Source organism: Limulus polyphemus, unplaced genomic scaffold (assembly GCF_000517525.1).
Source record: "Limulus polyphemus unplaced genomic scaffold, Limulus_polyphemus-2.1.2 Scaffold1198, whole genome shotgun sequence".
Taxonomy (NCBI): domain Eukaryota; kingdom Metazoa; phylum Arthropoda; class Merostomata; order Xiphosura; family Limulidae; genus Limulus; species Limulus polyphemus.
Window position 1 is genome coordinate 251,994 of NW_013666808.1, and position 23,237 is coordinate 275,230.

At 35.3% G+C, this 23,237-nt stretch overlaps 1 protein-coding gene across 2 annotated transcripts in view; it reads left to right on the forward strand.

The window, feature by feature from the left end:
• The window catches only part of LOC106462569 (rho GTPase-activating protein 45-like), a 96,494-nt gene that overhangs the window by 36,060 nt on the left and 37,197 nt on the right, over positions 1-23,237 (forward strand). The window contains exons 1-2 of one of the 2 annotated variants that reach the window (XM_022389863.1): positions 11,071-12,072; positions 18,437-18,491. In XM_022389863.1, coding sequence (XP_022245571.1) covers positions 11,984-12,072; positions 18,437-18,491 — 144 coding nt within the window. In that variant the 5' untranslated portion in view covers positions 11,071-11,983. Of the gene's footprint in view, positions 1-11,070; positions 12,073-18,436; positions 18,492-23,237 lie in introns of those variants that run through there. The other variant, XM_022389862.1, reaches the window with a different exon arrangement.

The following is a 23,237-nucleotide window of genomic DNA, read 5'->3' on the forward strand; positions in this document are numbered from 1 at the left end:
CCAACTCTTGGGCTACTCTTTTACCAACGAATAGTGGGATTGACCGTCACATTATAACACCCCCACGGCTGAAAGGGCGAGCATGTTTAGTGTGACGGGGATTCGAACCCGCGACCCTCGGATTGTGAGTCGAGCGCCCTAACCACCTGGCCATGCCGGGCCAAATTAATTTGCTACTTTTGAACCCTCGTGTGAAAACCCTAGATATGTAATATATATAGCTATATAAATTCAGAAGTAAAGCTGAAAGAGAAAAGGAAACTCCATACGATGACTAAAACTGGCCATCATTTTTACCGTCATTTAGATTAGGACTTTCCCATCTTCGACAGCTCTCATCAGAGGCAGACTGCTGACCATACCAGCGGTCGGTGCAATCACCAGGCTGGTCCGTTAGTTTTAACCGAGGTTCGGCCCGCCGGACTATTAATAGAAATTGAAAATAATGTTGTTAGCTACTTTAGGATAAATTTCTGATTTTTTATATCCGCATAAAATTGTTATTTACTTGTAATTAAGTCTTGAACCACCCTCAAAAAAAAAGAAAAAAAAGAGGCTAGGACCGGTCCAAGAGCTAAATCACCGGGTTGCTCCAACCCCTGATGATTCTCAGTTATCTTGTTTGATTTTAACTACATAATGGGCTATCTGCACTATGCCCACCGCAGGTACCGAACCCCTGTTTTAAGCGCTATGTGCAATTAGGCTTAGTGTCGAACAACTGGGGGGCGGGGCTTAAGTTATCTAAAAACGAACATTCAGGATTTCAACAGCAGTAAATATGTGAAACAATCTTCCATAAATGTTTTAAATAAACACTGCGCTGTTTAGTTCTTTTATAATTTTAACGCCGTTTAAGAAATTAATACATGATTGTGAAACTAACGTGTTATTTCTATAAAACGTGCAAATAAAACCCAGCGAATCCTTGTCGTCTGCTCAGAGAAACCTGATCACTTTCATTCCCCCTAGTCGCACTTTCAGATACGTGATACCCAACTCGCTATATCACGTGAACAGTCTGTACTATAATAGTATAACGTTGTGAACTTTAGCATGTGTGTAAACAGAAGGCATAGTCTATTGAAATTTTTGTTGAAGTCTGGCGTATAAACGTATTAAATAACAGAAAAATCTGGATCCAAAACATCGTGACAATTTTCGAGATTTGTAAATGTTGTTGTCTTGATATCATCACAGACGGAATATATGGATATCATTGTACTAATACACATAGATTAATTGATACACTGTGATGATTATCGTAAATTAAGCAATTAATCAAAAGTAAATAAATACAACTGAATATAATTCGTAAGTATACTGATCGATTTTCTTTTACTTAAACTACATAGTTCGATGAATAGTGAAATATTATATAACTTTGATTTGTTTTTAAGTCTAACAAAGTTTCTCTGATTTAATTTTCTAGATAAAATTGTATTATAGGGTTAAATGTATTTTGTATAAATCTTATAATCATCAGAAGTGAACAGACGCGTTGTTATTGTCAACTAAGTGACCTAAATAAATTGAAAAATTAAAAGATTTAAGCCCACGATAAGTTGATTAGTATACAGTTTCTGCATATTCAGCAAGAAAGTATTCTTTTTTGAAAAACAACAAAATAAAACAAATCACGTTGTGGTTAATATTAATGACGAAACATGAAATCGCGGTTTGAATGTTTAAAAGCAAGTCACCTTATTGCTTTGGAGTTTTTTTTCAAAACATATGGTCTCTAAAGATAGTCATGCCGTCGTCTGGTCGGCTTTACTGATGTGCTTTAACATGCTTAATTTACTGTGTGAAATATCGTCTGCTTTAATTTCACTGTATTAAGTATTTCAGCAAGACATTATTTATGTTTTTAATATTTCATTGCTTCTAGTGAAATATAGATGATTTTATCCTAATGTAATCTTTGAAAATAACTTCGCAGAACGATGAGAATTATTTGCCTCATCAAAAACTTTATTTTTTGTTGTGTGAAGAGATGAATGCATAACTAGCTAAGTAACGTGACTTATTTACTTAAATGTTGAGATTTTTTTTATTGTCAAAGCTTAACCCTAGTAATTGCAGTAAATTAACAAACAATGATTTGAAAGCATAAAGATATTCATTTATAGTAGGAAACATATCACAAACCAAAGTACTGTCGAAGCATGGAGTACACTAAATATAATCATGTTTATAAGTCGTTGTGTGTTCATGTTTACTTCCATGTTAGCGTAATTTGCTTCCCTACACAAAACACTTGTTTGTTTTTTCCTAAACGCTTTCTAGTGGCTGTGGTGTCAGCCAAAAGGGTTTAACTTTTAGAGCCATTTTTTAATGTAATTATTTATTTAATTTTTAACTGTTCAATTAATATTATATGTTTTACAAATGTTGCAGACCACTTTTTTATACAAGCAATAGTTTTTAATTTATTTTCATCACCAACACGCGAGTTTCAGAGGCCTAATCTATTCTTTGAGTCGCTAATTCCACTGAAACAGACTAGTTTCGCCGAATTCACGACTCATTAGTGCTGCTTGAAAGAGCGAAGCAAATAAATAAATACAGCTTGAATGGTAACGAATAAAGCTTTATTAAACGTTTAAAATAATAACAAATTCTTCTTCGTTACCCATTCAAGCCGTCTCCAAACTTTATTAGCCTCAAAGTGGGTTCATCGTCATCAAATTTGAAGCTAATAAATAAATTAGGCTTCATAGAGTGTTGGAATGTAAGCAGTTTGTTTGGTTTAGATATGTAATCCTTTACTCGTCACTGATAACCTAAAATACTTTAAGTGTTTGGATAACACGTGACATACTGCCATAATTAATTATACATCATCATTCAATGGGCTAACTGGCTATTTATTTATTTGCTTCACCAAAAGTGAATTTCAGTTTTGCGAAATATACGCCAACCATTCGCGCAGAAGTCTCTTTATAAATATAAATTATTATTTTTATGTTTTAATATATATTTTGGCTTTTCTTAGATGAACCAAATGTGAACTTATGAAATATCAGAGTATATATATATACCTTTTGTTTGTTTGTTTATTATGAATTTCGCGCAAAGCTACACGAGGGATATCTGCGCTAGCCGTCCCTAATTTAGCAGTGTAAGACTAACTAGAGGGAAGGCAGCTAGTCATTACCACCCACTGCCAACTCTTGGGCTACTCTTTTACCTACGAATAGTTTGATTGACCTCCACATTATAACGCCCCCACGACTTAAAGGGCGAGCATGTTTGGTGTGACGGGGGTTCGAGTCGAGTGCCCTAACCACCTGGCCATGCCGGGCCTATATATCTTTTGTACAAGATTCTCATACAGTGATCTCTTTAATTCAGTAAATGTTACTAACATCTTCATCTACACATTTTTACACACGATAAAGAATCCAAATATAAAAGTCACCTTTCGCTTTCATTTTTTCATGGTTCAATTGGATCTTTATAACTTTAAGTCACTCGAATCTCACTTAGAACTGTCACCATTAAAAATCCGAACGATCAAACGTTACGTTTCCGAAAGTAAATAATTAAGAGACTAACATATTGCACAGTGTCGTCACCTTACAGAATGATGCATGAAACGACTAGATAAATGACTAGAACGTAATCGAAATTCATAAAACGGACTCTAGGTGAAGCGAAACAAAAGGTTTTTTGTTCTTGCAACATTTGTTTACATAATTTATTATCCATCTTTGTTTTTCTTGTACAGATGTTTTTAAATTATTTTAGCTCACTTAAGAAATAATTTGAAAATACATTTTAGTATAATTTGACAATTATAACATTACGAAAACTAGCAGCTTTCAGTTCAAAATTAGGATTTTTTTTAAGGGGCTCAGAAAACTCATAACTTTTGTTTTCACCAAGTGTCTGATAGATAACTTGTGTTATAAATTAACAGACAGATATATAGAGATTGACAAACAAAAAATAGAAAAGGAAAGAGTTAAGCGCGTTTCGGTTGAAAAATGACCGTGTGGCGGGAATTTAGTTGGCTAGTTTTTGTAGGTGTTTATTTCATCTAGTGTAGAAACCTCGATCTGTAGATCAAATTTCATTGTAGGCAGCAAAGTCCATTTATTCCATGGCCACTGTCGTTTTAATCATTTGCTTTAAAAGGAAATGTGGGGACGTGGCAGCAGAATTTCTTCTAAACTTGACCTATTTCTCTCGCTGACTTCATAAAGTGCCCACACTGACCAGAACCATATTGCGCACCGATAAAGACACAACCAGTTTATTACTCAACATTATCTTTTTATTATACATTATTATTTACCACCATTTTGTTTCCGTGTGTCTTATTGTTGTTGCTGCAACGTCAAATAACCAGGTTCGTACCCTACCTTTTGGTGTGTCTCGGTGTTGGTATTGAACTATATGTCCGATTGAATGATCAAGGTTACTAGACAACTTTCATAGGCAGCAAAAGAAATGTGCCTTTTCGTTTCTCACGTATATTTAAGGCAAGGTGTATTCGAAAAGTCATTTTGAAGGTCATAAGGCCACGGGACTTTGACGCAAAACCCGAGGTTTTCTACAATCTGAGGGTCGCGAGTTCGAATCCCCGTCATACCAAACATGCTCGCCCTTTCAGCAGTGGGGCGTTATAATGTGACGGTCAATTCGTTGGTAAAAAGAGTATCCCAAGAGTTGGCGGTGGGTGGTGATAATTTGCTGTCTTCCTTCTAGTCTTACACTGCTAAATTAGGGACGGCTAGCGCAGATAGCTCTCGTGTAGCTTTTCGCGAAATTCAAAACAAACCAAACCATTAATATATATATATATTAACCAGGAATGACGGCAGTAGATAAATTATTATTATTTTATGGACTATACAGGAGACAATACATTCAAAACAAACCAAACCATTAATATATATATATATTAACCAGGAATGACGGCAGTAGATAAATTATTATTATTTTATGGACTATACAGGAGACAATACATTCAAAACAAACCAAACTATTAATATATATATATATATATATTAACCAGGAATGACGGCAGTAGATAAATTATTATTATTTTATGGACTATACAGGAGACAATACATTCAAAACAAACCAAACTATTAATATATATATATATATATATATATTAACCAGGAATGACGGCAGTAGATAAATTATTATTATTTTATGGACTATACAGGAGACAATACATTCAAAACAAACCAAACCATCTGGTCAAAAACGGGAATTTCATCTCAAATAGTTTGTTGACTGTATATATAAACTGGCAGTTTTATATTTGCTTTTTTATCATGAAGGATTCGGTATCTTCCATCAACTTGTAAAGGTCCTTCCTCTTTTGCGGGTCATCTTGGATAATTCTTTTTTTTGCTACAATGTACACAGTGACTCCCTAGAGGTATTCCTTTATGTACACAGTGACTCCCTAGAGATATTCCTTTATGTACACAGTGACTCCCTAGAGGTATTCCTTTATGTACACAGTGACTCCCTAGAGGTATTCCTTTATGTACACAGTGACTCCCTAGAGGTATTCCTTTATGTGCAGTGACTCCCTAGAGGTATTCCTTTATGTACACAGTGACTCCCTAGAGGTATTCCTTTATGTACACAGTGACTCCCTTGAGGTATTCCTTTATGGCTAACATATACACATTTCTCAGGTTGATATGATATACACAACAATAAATTTTAAAACAATATTTATTTAAACATATACATAATTACTCGTACGGATCACTTCTGAGCCTCTGTATTTCGACTCAAGACTCTCTTTCTATATATGTGTGTGTGCGTGTGTGTGTTAGGGAGAGAGAGAGTGTGTGTCGGTTTTAATTTATTCATTACTGACGTACGTTCCTTTGAAAAAAACACACACCCCATAAACAAATACAGAATTATAGGTAGATACATAGATCGCGTGCGTATAGAGAGGCAAGCTCACAGATAAATATACACATAAATTTGTTAATATGTAACAGCCAACTGTAGTACATATGTCCTAAGCATGTATTTATAAACATACTGGCATACTACTGACAGGTCGCGCCTTGCTGTCGCCTGATTTCACCCCACTACGCTGCTAATTTGGCTACATATTTCCAGCAGCAACATGCGGGTGATAAGACCGAACTAATCATGTAAGTAATAAAAACAAAAATCTGATCGTTCTTATTAAATTGTAAAGTCGTATCCATCCGCATATTTAACTTCCAACTAACTATAAATTTATATAACGTGTGCTGCATGTTATTTTATATGTCTCGTTACCTCTCTATTCCCATTTTTATATATATTTATTTAATTTTGTTCTGGATGTTTAGACCTTATTTTCAGCCACATTATATTCGTCTATGCCTATAGTTCCATGCTTAGCTTTTACCTTATATCTATATAATTGCAACTGATATAAGTTTATGCGTTTATATATATATATATATATCAGTCTGTCAGGTTTTTAATATACTTTGTGTACTACACATGTGTATTTATTTATCCCGATACGTTTGTTTGAAGTTAAGCACAAAGCTACAAAATGGGCTATCTGTGCTCTGCCCACCACGGGTATCGAAACCCGGTTTCTAGCGTTGTAAGTCCGCAGACATACCGCTGTGCCACTGGGGATCAAAATGTTTTATATAGAGTGTGTATTTTCTTATAGCAAAGCCACATCGGACTCTCTGTTGTGTCCACCGAGGGGAGCGCAGATAGCCCTCGTGTAGTTTTGCGCGAAATTCAAAAAACAAACAAACCACCGAGGGGAATCGAACCCCTTATTCTAGCGTTGTATACCCGAACACTTACCGCTGTTCCACCGGGGGACTTCTGGATACGTTAATATGTTTGCTTTTTGTCCTTTTTATATGATTCTTCTTTTTTTTGTGAGCTTCTAACTATAGGGATTTTATTTTGTAACTGTCATGATATAATGCATCCAGATTTACTATTATTTTGTAACTGTCATGATATAATGCATTCAGATTTACTATTATTTTGTAACTGTCATGATATAATGCATTCAGATTTACTATTATTTTGTAACTGTCATGATATAATGCATTCAGATTTACTATTCTATACTCGAAAGTTGCCAATTGGAATTTTCGCAAAAACAATCGTAATCTGTTGTGCGCCAACGGAACAGAGATTATGTGACTAGAGACAACAGGTGTGAAATTCCGTGGTTGTATTCAGCAGAGTGATCTGTTCCTTTTTCAGCTCATCTGTTTGCCGTCGACAACAGATTAGGAGCTCTCACAAAACTAGTCATTCAACTGTTTTTGACGAATACTGCTTATTACAGTAATGTTAAAATTGTGCCCCCTCCAAAAAAAAACGATTTATATTTTTGTATTTCACGAAATGTTCATATATATTTTCGTCGTCGAATCAAATCGTAAAATACAAACTGAAAATCACTGCTTTGAATAAGTGAGTTTTTTTTTCTTCTTTTTCTCTGGGGGACAGAACTGGAAATGGCATTCTTTTGCAATCATAATCTAAATAGTAAATAATATTATATAAATCATTGTGTACACGTGTGTGTAATGTAGTACTTGAGTGTTTCATTTATAGTTTTATACATCTTCAAACTAAATACGCACCTACAAGTAAACGAAACAAGTAACAACTATGCTATCTAAATATTAAATAATATTATATAAATCATTGTGTGTGTGTAATGTAGTACATGAGTGTTTCATTTATAGTTTTATACATCTTCAAACTAAATACACACCTACAAGTAAACGAAACAAGTAACAACTATGCTATCTAAATATTAAATAATATTATATAATCATTGTGTGTGTGTAATGTAGTACATGAGTGTTTCATTTATAGTTTTATACATATTCAAACTAAATACGCACCTACAAGTAAACGAAACAAGTAACAACTATGCTATTGTTTCTTGAATTTCGCGCAAAACTACTCGAAAGCTACCTCCTTAATTTTGAAGTGATAGTTTGTTTGTTTGTTTGTTTAATTATGCACAAAGCTACACAAGGGCTATCTGTGCTCTGCCCACCACGGGTATCGAAACCCGGTTTCTAGCGTTGTAAGTCCGCAGACATACCGCTGTGCCACTGGGGGGCTGAAGTGATAGACTAGAGGGAAGGCAGCTAGTCAACACACCCACCGCCAATTCGTGGACTACTCTAATAAAATAATGGGATTTGACTGTCACTCTTATAATGTACCTACGATTCCAAAATTTAGAGCGCGATGTTGTTGTTATTGTTGGTTTTTTTTTCGTTAACGGGGTGCGAACCTCGGATCCACAGTCCAGCACGCTAACCCTAATACGAGATATTTTATTTTTATCATTTGCGTTCAAGTTTGTATTACAGCTTCTTTTGTTTGTAAAAAAATTGCTTGTAACTATACTAACATAAAAGTATTAAATTGTAACTTGAGTATAATATGCTTGAAAGGAACTTTTTTTAAAGATGGATTATTGAAAGCGTTGAGGCAAATAGCCAACTAACAGAAAAGGCATTCACCAATGAACTATAATTTCATTCGTTCTAATTTTCAAATACATTAATGTTCAGTAATGAAAGAACAGTGCTTAGAATCCTTAGCATCAAAATAAGCCAGATTAATAACAGAGTCCAGTAAATCTGTTAGTCTTTTTAAAACCTGTCAACTCATGTAGAGTTTCAGTACTTATAACTGTTATTTAAACTGATAAATAGCAGAATCATTAATGCACTTAATTTACATATACGTATAACGATGAAGCAAATGCTAAATATTTGCAAGTATTTTTCTGGTAATCATCCTTTCAAAGTTTAACGAGTGAGCTGATACCCAGTTTTGTAATATTCGTGGACAGTTAATGGCGCCATTCTTGTACAACCTTTTCGTTGTTTAGAAGATGAGAGTCGGACTATCTGGTGTCGGTCTTTTGTTTTTACAGCCAAGAATACAACCATGATTTAGCATTACCTTGTCTCAAAATCTAAAAGATGCTGTTGTAAAAATCTCTCTGGTTAGACTGGTGCGCACTTCTTTTAGCTATGGATTTCCTGTTAACGTTCAAACAAGAGTGAGTAATGGTTGATTAGGATGTAAGTTGAGGGTTTTCTGTTAACGTCTAGACAACAGTGAGTAATTATTAAATAGAATGTAAGCTGTGGGTTTTCCATTAAATTTCAGGCAAGTGTATATTTGTGTTTTCTTATAATAAAACCACATCAGACTATCTACTGTGTCCACCGAGGGGTATAGAACCCCTGATTTTAGTATTGTGAATCCGAAGACTTACCGCTGTCCCACTGGGGAACTTTTAGACAGGAGTGGGTAATGGTTGAATAGAATGTCAGCTATTTGTTTTATGTTGACTGAAACAAGAGTGTTTGGACTACTATTAATTGAATATGGAGTCTTACTTGAATTTTTAAATATGGAATCGACATTTTGCTGCGTGTTTGAATGTCTGTGTATCTGTCAGTTTGGTGTTTACGTTATTTCTGTATCTTTATATCTGATTGTCTTACGAGTAATTGTTACTATACCTTTCTCTCTATCTGTTTTCTTCTATTTAAATCATTCTATACAATTATATGTTTGTAAGAGTTTCGATCTATCTGTTTTTATTTCAATTTTTTAATATCTGATTTTTTTTTTGTATACTGACTTACACGTATTTCAATCTGTCGGTATTTTTAATTAAATCTATAAGCAATATGCTATTGTTCAATAAGTATTGCTAGTGGCATCTTTACTGGTCATGCTGGGCATTACTACCTATTTCTGTAACAAAGTGTATTAATTTCTAGCCTTGAATATTTCGTTTGTGCACTCATTTTCTTCACGTAAAGTTTTGCGGCTGCAGTGTGCATAGGCTGAGATCATTTTTAGTCGAATTTGCTTTGAATCATAATTCTAATTGTAAGCTATAGCTCCATGTAACAGCCTGCCCTTTTCTTTATTTGAATATCATGTTCTTCTAAAATAGCAGTACTTTGACTTCTTGGTAGCTATGGGTTATCTTACAGCCAGCGAGGATAGCCATGCTGACGTATGTGGCAAAATTAATTCAGTGTGTCGTTTACGTTAGCACACTTAATTTAGTGTAGCTTTTGCATGTCGCACACTGTACGTAATGTTTGATGTCGTCAAATACAAAAGTATCCGTCGTATATTTTGTTAGTGAACAACTTCGTATTCTCGTCAGTTCTCGCTCACGTTTAGCGTCTTTAATACATCTTAATGTTATTCTAATGATTCTTACATCTGAAGAAAACTAAGCATCATTAGTATTGGAATATTTGATCTTTGTATCATATGTACTTGAGCATCACAATGATTTAAAATGTGCTAAAGATTGGAATTTTCAAACTTATGTGCACGTTTTCTAAAAGGCTAGGTCACGGACCCTTAAAATATAGCTGTCCCTAATTGTAAACTACAGACCAGAGGGAAAGCAGCCAGCAGCACCCGACGCCGCAAGGGCTTATCCATCTTTTAAAATAGGATAAGGGTGTTGAGTATTACTTTTATGATGCGTCCATAGCTAAAAGTGCGGAACTTGTTCAGAGGCATTTTGTCTCGAACCTCGGACCCTATGGTCTGTAGCCTTAAGCCATGACCGGTCTAATTGGTTTGAGCCCCACTGGTGTTTATCAGCTGAAATATTCACTGTTTACTTCAGTTTTTGCCCTGGAATGAGAATATAATAAATGAACTTATCACATTTTAAAATCCCGTATTAGACCAGTAAAAAATTAATTGACTGTTTTATTATAAAGTTGTATCGCATTACTTACCATAATACGTGTTGTTTGTAGTATAACGTTGATCCTTTTTTATCTCATTGTCTTTTTTAAAGAAATTATACAATATTGGTTATATTAAATACAACTTCTACGCGCACTAATTACATTGGTTTTGATACACTCGACAACAAATCGTTGACTCGCCACGTGCACCCCTTTACGACACAGATAGGAAAGTAATTGGTCTCGCTTTCGTGACCTCCATGTAAAAGATATATATTGGTCTCTTGGAGCGTTAGGGATACGGACGTAGAGAAGCTGACTTCGACATGCATTATGTAGAAAGTAACAGTGGTGTTTATACAGCCATCTAGACTATTCAGTATGTGTACGTAGTTAAACCACGCCACTGCCCTGTTTTATGGTTCGTATTTAAAGATTTTGTGTTGGAAAAATCAGAAACATATCGTAAGCATTGTGAAGTCAAACCACCTGTCACTTTTGTTTACATGAGCGTGGGAAAGTAAGAAAACAATTTCTTAGAATCATAGTAAGCCTATATTAATTGCTAAGCACGTGGCCTCAGAGTTGAAGCATTGCTACGCCTCATTTGTCGTTCGTACTAGAATATTTCTGGAAAATTCGTTGAATTTATACTATATACGACATGTGATAGAGTTCTGTTCCTAATTCAGGTAGTTTGGATATTGCTAATAAAACAGAATAACTTGTAAAATACAATTGTAGCTTGGAGTGTTTTCTGTGAAGAAGATGTTTGGACCGTTATTATGGGAAGACTACATTATGTTAAACTATAAAGCATGGATTCTATAAAACCTGACACTAACAGAATAATGAATACATATTTGTGTTTGTTTAAATTGTGAGGTTTATTGAAAGAGACATCGACAAGGGACTTGCACAGGAAAGAAACACCTTAACTGTATACTGTCACGGATCAAAAGTGACAATAATCAGTGTTTGTATGTCTGAAAAAAAAGAAAAAAGTCACCACGGAATATCTAACAAGAAAGCTGTTGATATTAGCCTGAGGACGTGGAAATTGTTTCTTTGTGAATACCACAGACGCTATGTAGTGGTGTATTGAGCCTTTTCAGAAGCGTGTTTTTCACTGTTTATAAACACTGTTTCTGCAGAAATTACGGAGAACCTGCAAGCTATTACTTATCGATGTGTTTATAAACAAGGCTTCCTTATTATAGATAAAACGGCCCCCGCTACTTCACCAAGGTTTTATGGTATATAATTTGGTTCAAGCCTTAATAATGAAGTTTTGCATCCATCCCATTATGCCGTCTTGCTTCCCAGTGGAATTTATTGAGGGGTAGGTTTTAACTTTTCATGATAGTTTGTGTGTGGCATTGTTGTGTGTTTTTTTCTTGTCTGTTTGTGACGTTGTTGTGTGTTTTCTCCTGTCCGATATTAGGAAAAACTGTATTGTTACGTGTTTGTTTCAACACACGGAACATTTAGATTCAGAGAAAGCACGTGATATGATTGTTTTAATAATTCAGCACTTGGAGAACAGTTCATTCATGACGCTTTATAGTATAACGTAAGTTTCATGCGTCTTGAAAATGTAAAAGTTTATGTAAATTCTTACTTCACATACACTCTTATCCAACATACATGACCCTTTTAATCATAAGAAACATCTATATCTTTAAAACATATCGGATAAATTTATTTATTTTCATTTTCTTTGATATACCTTTCCTTATTCATGATAACTAAAGAAAGATATTTCTCAAATAAAAAAACGGATAGATCATGTTATTGCTTTCGTTGATAAAAAGTTGTTTCTTTGTTCTCGTTTGATGGAGTATTTGTCCCTGCAGTCTCTCAAGCAATTTAATAAAACCAATTTTACGTTGATATCATAGATAGCTATGATATCATAGATGTTACAAAGTATTACGTGAAAAAATAGCTGAGATATTGAAATTAATTTAGAAATATTGGGCTGCATAAAACTGAAATTAGTAAACCTTGAACATTCAATAAAATAATTAACACAACTTTAAAGGTACAGTCGCTGATTTATCTGATCTGATATTCTGCGTACTTAAATACTTCGCCATACTTGACTGACACACCAAAAAGGGGAGATAAATTAATGTTTGACTAATGGACAACAAAGAAACGTAATTATTCACAACACTAAAGATAAACAATTGAGAGAAATATTGAATATATAATAAATGGAATCTGTATGAGATGTTACGTTTTCTGCACATTAACTGTATCTCTTCATGCATATTCAAATTGAACTGCCAAGAAATGCCCGGTTTCGACTGCCAAAAAAAAGGAGCACTGCACCACTTAGAATTTCTAAAAGAACCGGTTACTGAGAATCGGCACAGTTTTGTTCTGTGCTTATGGTACTAAGAAATTTAGTAGCTACAAAACAGACAGTAAAAACTGAGTTTCGTTAACTCAACAACAGTGGAAACCATGTAAAGATACTAGAAGGCTTTATTATTGTTAAACAGAACTGTTAGACTAAGTCTGGTGACGTACGTGTAAAATATTATGAGTATAACCAGACTTTTACTGAAAAGAGATAGACAATTATAATAATATTCTGAACAAAGGTCATTAGACCCATCGTGGCCACATTTTTAATTTTCAGAAACAAAAGAAGCTTTGAGCAAGGAAATATTTTGAAGTGGATGTAGTTTTCCACTAAAACAAATCTCTGAGTGTTAAGTATTTGATAGAAAATTATACAGAGGTTGAATGCGTTATATTAAAACGATTTTGGAGCTTCATAAAGTCATTAAAGTCCATGTAGTCACGTCTGATCATGCTCTGTCTGACGACCATGCATTTTGACAATAGTCCTGCAAGGTAGTTTCCATTGCAAAAAATTCAGTTGAAAAGATGGTATGTCTAAATCATACCTCTCCTCCATACAATCACTCCATAAGCCTTTTAGTGTATGAGGACGACGGTTTCCTAGTATCAGTTTCAGTAGTCTGTCGCACAAAAATCTAGTGACTTGACCGATTTGTCATTACATAGAATAACTTGAATATTCATTTCATTATTCAGCTGCTTAAAGAAAAGGACTAATACATACTCTCCCCAGAAGCGATCGATTTTTTAGTAGCATCGCACTAACGCGAATCGATGTCAAAATGTAATTATGATACATTCCGCTTCACCGGACTGTGGTTGTCACGTGATGACTTGCTATATTTTATCTAATTCCAAAGTCTGAGGAAGACCTATTTTGAAAATGATTGTGTTAATCTGAAGCATTGTTTACTATCCACATGTATTTCAGTGCTTTTCATGTTACATGCATATTAAACACATATTGTTTAAAGCTAAATTGTTCTATGTTTCTGAGGAAGGTTGAAATACAGATGTACTGTTAACAGGCTCTTGTGTGAAACGTGGGGATTTTTTGTGGGCGGGGTGTTTCTTGAATTGCATAAACTTAATAATGAAATTCTGTGTGAGAGTTTTCCGTCCTCAAGAGCAAAAGAAAATATATCACCACAGGTATTTCTACGTTAGTGTGCGAAGGTATTAACTTAAAAAGTTTAATGTCGTAATAATAGTGTCTGACACTTAGCGCTGATCAGCTTTTAACTAACTGAAACCAGCTTATTAGAACATCCGCAAAACTCTCCAGCCAAATCTTTAATTTCATAATAAATAAATTATGTTTTAGTTATGACAGTTTTAGTGTGATAATATCATTTTGGTTTATGCTGGGATATTACATAAACATATAGCACATTTCTGAATGTACATGAATTGTTACCTGTATACTGTACAGTTTATGGGTTCTTATGCATGTATAATATTTAAGACATTTCAGTATTATGTGTTATATGCGTTTATAGTGTATATATATATACATACATATGTGTGTTTGTGTGTGTGTGATTAATTTCAGCTATCTAAGCCTTGCAGACGTTTTCTGAACACGCTTCTCTCTCTCCCTGAGTGCTTTTAATATCCCATTCTATTGCTTTAACAAAGGAACTATTTTATTTGTTGCCCAGTACTGGTTTTCTTTTCTCCTTGAGTATCTTTATTATTCTGTTATATTGCCTTAAAATAGGGACTATTTTATTTGTTGCCCGGTACACGTTTTCTTTTTTCCCTGAGTGTTCTTCTTCTTCCATTCTAGTGTTTTAATATAGGAGTCATTGTATTTGTTGGCGAGCTTGACTTAATTTATAATCAATTCAACACTGCTTGACCCACGTAGCATATTATTAAAGCAAATACGGATAAAGCCTTTTTTTGAAAACCCTACGTATCAGTGTGTTTTCCTATCAATGTACAAGTATTTTAATAGTAGATCTATATATACATATATATAGATGGCATTTACTTTAGCAGTTACGTTTGTATATTTATAGGTCGTGATTTGAAAATATGTATTTAAAAAATATAACGGTAATAGAAACGATAACAAATGCAAGCATATAAACATATGCAGATCTAGGGTAGAATGCAATCAACCAGTATATAGGTTGAAATAGAATCCTGATTGAGTTTCAGTTTTCTGATTTTGGTAAGGCTGTTCCGTTATGGGAATACGTTACTTGGTAAACATTCAATATAACAAGTCCAAAATCAGGATGACATTCTTGAGCGATTCGTACTCTTCATGTACCTTTCCATTGAACTTGAACCTTCTTAATTACGTGTTTTCCTAATCATTAAAAAACAAAAAACGCTTTACATTAACATGTTTAAAACTTGAAACTTATACACGATGTCGGATCTTATTGAGAAAAGATGAATTCATTGATTATCCTTATTTGGACACGGTATGTGAAATGTTTTGATAAAAATCGATGGTATTCATTTGGGGCGTGGGTTGGACCTGTGGCAGCGTTCTGGGTTTCGAAGCCAGCCGACCGCTGGACTGATTGTTACCAGATCTTGCATGTATCCTTAGGTCCCTCAAGAAGTGACATAGGGGGTCAACTTGGGATCTGATATCTTCCCGTGCATTGTGTTCATTTACAACTGGCCCGATCGTCACCAAATTTAACACGCACCCTTAGAAACCTACGGGAAGTAACACAGGTGGTGGGCTTTTGGGTATAATCCCCCATCTCACTGTTGGGGATGGGGCGGGCAGTGTGTCTCAGTGGCTTCTCGCTATAGACTTGTAGTTGGATGGTTGTGAGTTCGAAGCTGGCTCGCGTCATGCTGTTGTATCCTTGAATAAGACACTTTCCACTAGTTGTCTCAGTCTACCTAGCTGTATGGGGGATACCAGGTATCTGCTGAGGGTTAACTTATGACCTAGCTGTATGGGGGGTACCAGCTGTTTGCTGAGGGTTAACTTATGACCTATCTGTATGGGGGTGTCCCAGCAGTTTGCTGAGGGTTAACTTATGACCTATCTGTATGGGGGTCCCAGCTGTTTGCTGAGGGTTAACTTATGACGGACTAGCATCCCCTCCGGGAGGAACGTGTCACCATTCTTACCCGCTTGTGCCAATTAAGCCAGAGAAGTTCCGCACCGAATTGTAAGTGCTAACCCAGTATGGGAAGGATTTGATCTTGACATTGATGTCACTCCCTACTCTGCCTTCCTCGTGCTTTAAACGAGTATAACATTTGGTCAAAAACCATTTATTACTTTTAAAATTCAGACACAAAACCCTTAGCTACAAGCCCTTACTAATGTGTTGATGTTATCGTGAACACTCGCGGGAAACAACAATTGTGTTAAATATTTTTCGCACATTATTTTGAACGACAATTTACATGATTGTTATCAGTTTTTAAATAATTCACCCGTGCAGTCTATCATGAGAACCCTAAAAAAATTACCTCAAGCCCCTGTTGAGGGTCCCTAGTATGAAATTTTCAAAAATTTAAAGTTAACGTAGGTGTTCATATGAACTTGTGGAACTAGTATTGGAAGCCCCAAAAACCCCACTGACATCTATATGGGGCTCATAGTGGAAAATTTCCAAGATATTTATTTAGGCTGTTGTTTTTGAATGGCTCTTTACACGTTGATTTCGATTTTCAAGTAAATTCTTCAAGGAAGCCTGATAATCTCCCAAACTCCTTAACCACCCTCAAGCTTTCCCGAATACAGCATGATCCACAGTATGCCTCTGGTGAGATTAATTTTCTCTATAAGGCAACTATTATTTAAGAAATGAACATTTTAAATATAGGGGTTTCTTTATAATCACCCAGTTTACGACAAAGTGTTGGCAATTTTAATCTTTATGTCTACTAAGTAATAAACTGTTAACATACATATTTTTATATGCTTGTGCGTGCTGTACTTTATATCTACATCGTCATGAGTTCGTCAAGTGTACACCCCTCCTGGTTGAGGACAAATAATAACTGTCTGTATTACTGATTGACATTCATCGTAACCCTAACTGTTTACTGTTGTTAAATCGTTACTGCTAATGTCTGGGTTTATTACAACATTCTATCGTGTTAACAGGTCTTGAAGGTATGAATGTTTTATCTGGCATAACTGTGCTCACCTTTAAATATACCTGTTATAATGTACAAATGTTAACATAGCTAAAACCAAAAAGTACTAGAAAATTTTCCACAGGTCATGATTTATTTTAATTAACGCGTCTGTATAAACAGGATAGAGAAAGAGGGGCTGATTGTCCGTTAGAGCGTTCGTAAATGTGTCGACATCTTAACGTTGGTATTACGAAAAAATATTGCATATATAAATATTAAACACCTTGATAACATTAAGAATTTTACTTGAATTATTTCTTATGTTTCTTTTCAAGTCTAGTAATTTTATATATTTAAGAGTCGCAGTTTTTCTTCCTATTTTCGAGTATATTTAGTAAATAGAAGAGCTGAGAGAGACTCTAACTTTTATTGATGACCCAAAGTGAAACTTCCCTTGTCCTGATTGTGGCAATCAACCGTTTATAACGTTTATCGACTCCAATTTAGTTTAGCCTTCATGGAGTTGATAACTTGATACATCACCGTAAACACACCGAACTTAAATAGAAAACATGAACTCGCGAGATTTTGTGATCTCTTCTCTGTCTTTCTCTCTTTTTTTTAAAGGCACGTCTGTAATATAATCACGGTTTTTCATTATGAATTAAACTGCAAACGGTTGAAAGTGAGAAAGTAGTACGAATCCGTATAACGGAGATGCTTTAACTTTTACTTGTGAATTTATTCACGTTTTGTTTTTTTTTTTGTTTTTAATTATCCACAAAGCTACACAAGGGCTATCTGTGCTCTGCCCACCACGAGTATCGAAACCCGGTTTCTAGCGTTGTAAGTCCGCAGACATACCGCTGTGCCACTGGGGGGCTTATTCACGTTTGAAACTTAGTACAAAGCATTTCAGAATAGTAACATACTTCACTCTAAATCAATTGCTCTTCTCACAAACTAGCATTATTTTTATTCTTCTTTCTCTCTCTTTCAACAATGTGAGATTGGTGATACGAAAAACATGCATTGTCTGTGTGCAAGATAGATAGATAAAGAGCCATGAACCTTGAATCTCGGGATTGCGCAATTCGGGCATGCTAACTACATGGCAACACCCGGCCCAACAATTATATATATATATATATATGTGTGTGTGTGTTAATTTCACCAATTTGTTAAAACAAAAGTTCATGTATTAATATGCACTATATTCGGTATATATTTGTATTTATATTTATTATTGTAATTTACAGAGTTTCGGATTATATTATGGGAGATGTAGATCCTCAACAAGTTCAAAAAGACGAGGTAAGTATTCCTTTCTTCTCACCTTCTTATAAACGTATAGTCCTGAATAAATACTTAGGTGCCATAAGGAATTGTCAACACTTTTTCATAATCTGTCCCCCGTGGCTCAGCGATAAATCTGAAGACTAATAACGCTAAAAATCGTGTTTCAATAGCCGTAGTGGACACAGCACAGACAGCTCATTTTGTAGCTTTCTGCTTAACAAAACAACAATCGTTAAAAACGGTAATAAACGTGATTTAAATAAACTATCGCAAAAGTATACACCACTGTTTTGGAAAATATATCTTTAGATTTGAAGCAGACTTATTTTTTCGACTTTTTTTAGGTTTATCTGGTTGGGTTTGTTCGCGAAAATCTGAGCGATAGATCCCCAGTATTATCTTTATAACTGCAGCTTGCAGAATTATAAGGATACTAGTCTTAAAGTCAGCTGTACCTTATGTGCAAATAGGCTAAATGATCAGGCTATCTGTGCTGTGCCCACTGCGAATAACGATACCAGAGTTATAAGCCCTAAAGAGATTGACTGTTACCTTTATAACCTACTCATAGCTGAAAGTGTGGAGTATATTCAGCGGCATAAAGTGTTGAACCCCATATCTTTAGAACCGCAGCCCGGCATGCTAACCACTAGGCCACTGCTGGTTCCTGGTGTTAAAGGACAGTATCAGATGCTCTTAGGCACGAACGAAAAGAAGACGCATATCAAACTTTCATTACTTTTAATAAATTTATTTTATTTTATTTGTTTGGGCATTACTTAGAATTGTGAAATATGAGCGAGAGATTTTATGTATCATGTTGTGTAATAGGACTGTGAATTGCAGAAGTGTGAGGATACTTCTAAATACATTACCAGTGTTAAAACAGTTAGCAAGTTAAAATAAGACTAATTGTGGCGTATAGTATGACGGTCGAAACGTCACGTTATAGTTATTAAAACTTTTAATGTAATAAACAATCCATGAGGGGCAGAGCCAAGATTTTTCAGAGAGCGGTCCAAATAAATGGCTATCGGAGTCACCCAAAGCGGAGAATCTGAAAGGGGGGCTAAATGCCTATCGGAGTCACCCAAAGCGGAGAATCTGAAAGGGGGGCGAAAACCCTTACCAGATGCTTAAGATTCTTTGAAATGTAAAATATCCTTAAGGCAAATTCCTTACACTCTCTTTTAATTTTTGACGATCAGTCCCATCTGCTAATTAGCAATAAAAAATTCAACTAACCAACAGTTTCTGCTACTATCAGGACATCTTTTCCTTCATTTGAGGAGTTAATTGTTAGAATCAGTATTTTGAAGTGGCCCCCGGATACAACTTATATCAAGCGCTGATCACTAATGCCCTAGAGAAGCGATGGAAAGTTTGATAGTCACACTGCTGAAAAGGGCTCCTTCAACAACGTACGGTGGGCTTTAAATCGATCATACTATTTTGGAAGAAAAGACCTTTTACGGCTATCTTCAACCTTTACACATTATAGGTGTAGTAGAACCAAGCACTCCAGTGTGTTCTGAAGGAAAGTTGGCTGGAAAAACTCGTGGATTTGAAGAAAAAAGATATCATTTTTATGGAATGAACACAACAAACTTTGAAATTTAAGTACAGTCTGGATGGGACATTGCAAGATGTGAAGCTGTACAGGTAGTACTTCCACATCAAAGAACATCAGAAGTAGTCACCTTTGAGGCAAGATGTAAGAAGCCTGCTATCAAATCTTCATATAAGGACTGCTTACCAACTCTTACAAAAGCTGTATGACTGGAGCTGTGATCGTCATACAACTGTACTATGCCAAAGATCACATGACTTGCACATGCAATATCAAGACACCTTCTCCACTGAACAAACCTCATTACTTAGGCTAAACAAAAAAATCTCATAAGATTGACACTGAGAATGCCGTTCCAATACATCAGTTAACAAGACAACTCCCACTTGCAAAATGGGCTGAGACTTTCAAAGAAATAGAAACCACGAACTCAGTACTAGTAGAAGTCAAATGAAGTCACAAAGAATGGTACCAATCCACTGCCAAGGATTGATTCTGGATGTTTTTACTAGATCAAAATGTTTTCAACATTAAATATGAAGAGTGGCTATTGGCAAGTGCAAGTCAACAAAGCAAGCTAAGAGAAGAAATTCTTTACTGCATGAAATGGATTGTGGAAATTTGTTGTGTTACTACTTTGATTATGCGATGTATTTACTAAACTACAACAATTAATGGAGTGTGCTCTGTCTGAACTATCCTGGAGACGTAATCAGTCATGAAAAGATCTTTGATAACGCTTGTGATGGGCTAAGGAAGGTTTTGGATCATTTGAGGAAAGAGAACTTTAAGCTGAATCCCAAAAAGTGTAATTGTTTCACCAACAGGTGATTTCTGAGACAGATAATTAGTAGAGAGAAGTGTCCGTAGGCCCATCAAAGATTGAACTTGTTCAAAAGTGGCCAACACTAAAGAACCTGCATGAGATAAGAGGGTTTCTGAGAATGTGCTCTTATTATTGTCATTTTGTAAAATCATTCACTGATATAGTTCGTCTTCTACATATATTACTTAAAAAACCAAATAACGTTTGTTGAACTGCTGACTGTGAACAAGCATTCAATAAACTAAAGAAAGAATTAACCAATACTCCTACTATTGTATGCCCAACTCTTGAACATCCACTCATTTTAGCTATAGGTGCCAGTAATGCTGCAGTGAAAGTAGTGTTATCGCACGTATAACATGGAAATGAACAAGTGTTAGTCTATTATAACAGGCAATGAATGCTGTAGAAAGGAAATATTGTACAACTCAGAAAGAGCTACTAAGTTTTGTATTAGCTCTGAGCCATTTGCATCATTAGCTATTTGGGCAGGTGATCACATTCCAGACAAATCAAGCAGCACTGAAGTATTTGGCAAATTTTTGCCAAATAGCAAGATGGCTTCAGAAACTTCAGGAGTATAATTTTATCATCATGCATCACCGTGGATGAAACTGTGAAAACTATATGTTAATGAAGAATGCAAACACTGTGAAAATTGAAAAGAGAGAAACACAAGACCACCAACCTAAAGTAAAACAGATTATAGTCTAAGATGGATAGTCCACAGGTGAAGATGAAGAACTAATGTGATTCAACACTCAACTGAAAGATGCTCAGGCAGAAGATATGAGTTTGAAACCAATTATTAAGTGGACCAATAATACTTCAGGAAAACCTCGTTGTGAACAGTTGTTCCATACAACCCAAAGACATAGATGTACTGGGCACAGTGAGATTCATTGTGCCAACAAGGTGACTTGTTATGCTAGAAATGGAAAGATACCAGCAGATGAATACAATAACAACAGTTGGTGCTTCCACAGTCTCTACATTCTGAAGCACTCCACCATTTCGACAACCTTCCAACAGCTGGACACTTAGGTGTTAAGAAGACATTGGAGAGAGAAATAGAATGTTTTTGTTGAATTGGTGCTGGGAATCTGTAACTGTTCAGTGTGAGTCGTGTGAACTATTCTGTGAACAGAAAGGACCATAAAAGAAATAGCATAGGTAACTGTATAGGAACACTGCTTGAGAGAGTTACTGTCAATGTGCTAGGTCCTCTGCTACAGAGTAACAGTGGAAAATAATACATCATGGTTGTGATGAACTATTTCACTAAATGGCCAGGACCGGAAGCATATATAGTTCCTAACGAGGGTACAAAAACTGTAGCAAGATAGTTCATCAATAAATTCATTTCAAGTAATTTGAGTGCTTCTGGAACTTTGAATCAGCCTTGTTTGCAGAAATATGTCAGATCACTGAAAATAGAAATACCAGGACAACAGCCATTCATCCATTTTTTGAAATGGTACAGAGATACAAACATACACTTTTAGATCGATTAGCCATTGATGTGGATGAATATAAAAAAATTGGGTCAAGATATTTCACTGCTACTTATTTGTTATCGATTGACAGTACATGAAGCTTCATGCAACACACCATCACCACTGATGTTTGAGAGAGAACTTAAAGTGTCATTGGAACTTTTGTATTCACATCCAGAGGACAGTCATTCAGTAGAGTCTTATACAGAATATGCAGTGATATTAAGGAACATTATTGATGTCATACATGGCCTTACCTAGAAAATACTTAAATCAGTCAATGATAAAAAGAAAGTCACAATGATGTTAAAGCTGATAGACTGTATTACATCTAGATGATATGGGATAGCAGTACAATTTTTACTGTAGGAGAGAATGAACTCCAAAGTTAAGCTAGTGTTGGGAAGGGCCATATGTTGCACTGAAAAGAATCAATTATATAGTTTACAGAATCCAGAAAGGCAGACAGCCCAAGCCAAAGGTCACCCACCATGATTGTCTTTGTAAGCAGTAGGTCGTCAAGAAATTAATATCGTTTTTTTTAGATGAAAAAACCCGAACAACTTGTATATCAAAACAATACATTTAGCAAATGAAATAGTCTCCATTCTTATCGATGATGCTTTTATATATTACAAGCAGGTTGTTAATGCCCTGATTAAAGAAATCACTTCGCTTTGAAGCAAAAAATATTGATGTTCTTTTTAACACCTTCAACATTTGCATACGTTTTCCCATTAAGATGGTGTTGCAGCGAACGAAAAAGATGGTAATCTGATGGGGGTAATCTGGAGAATATGGTGGGGGAGGGAGAACTTCCCAACCCAACTCCATATTCTTGTGTTGCGTCAAACGTGCGGCATGTGGAC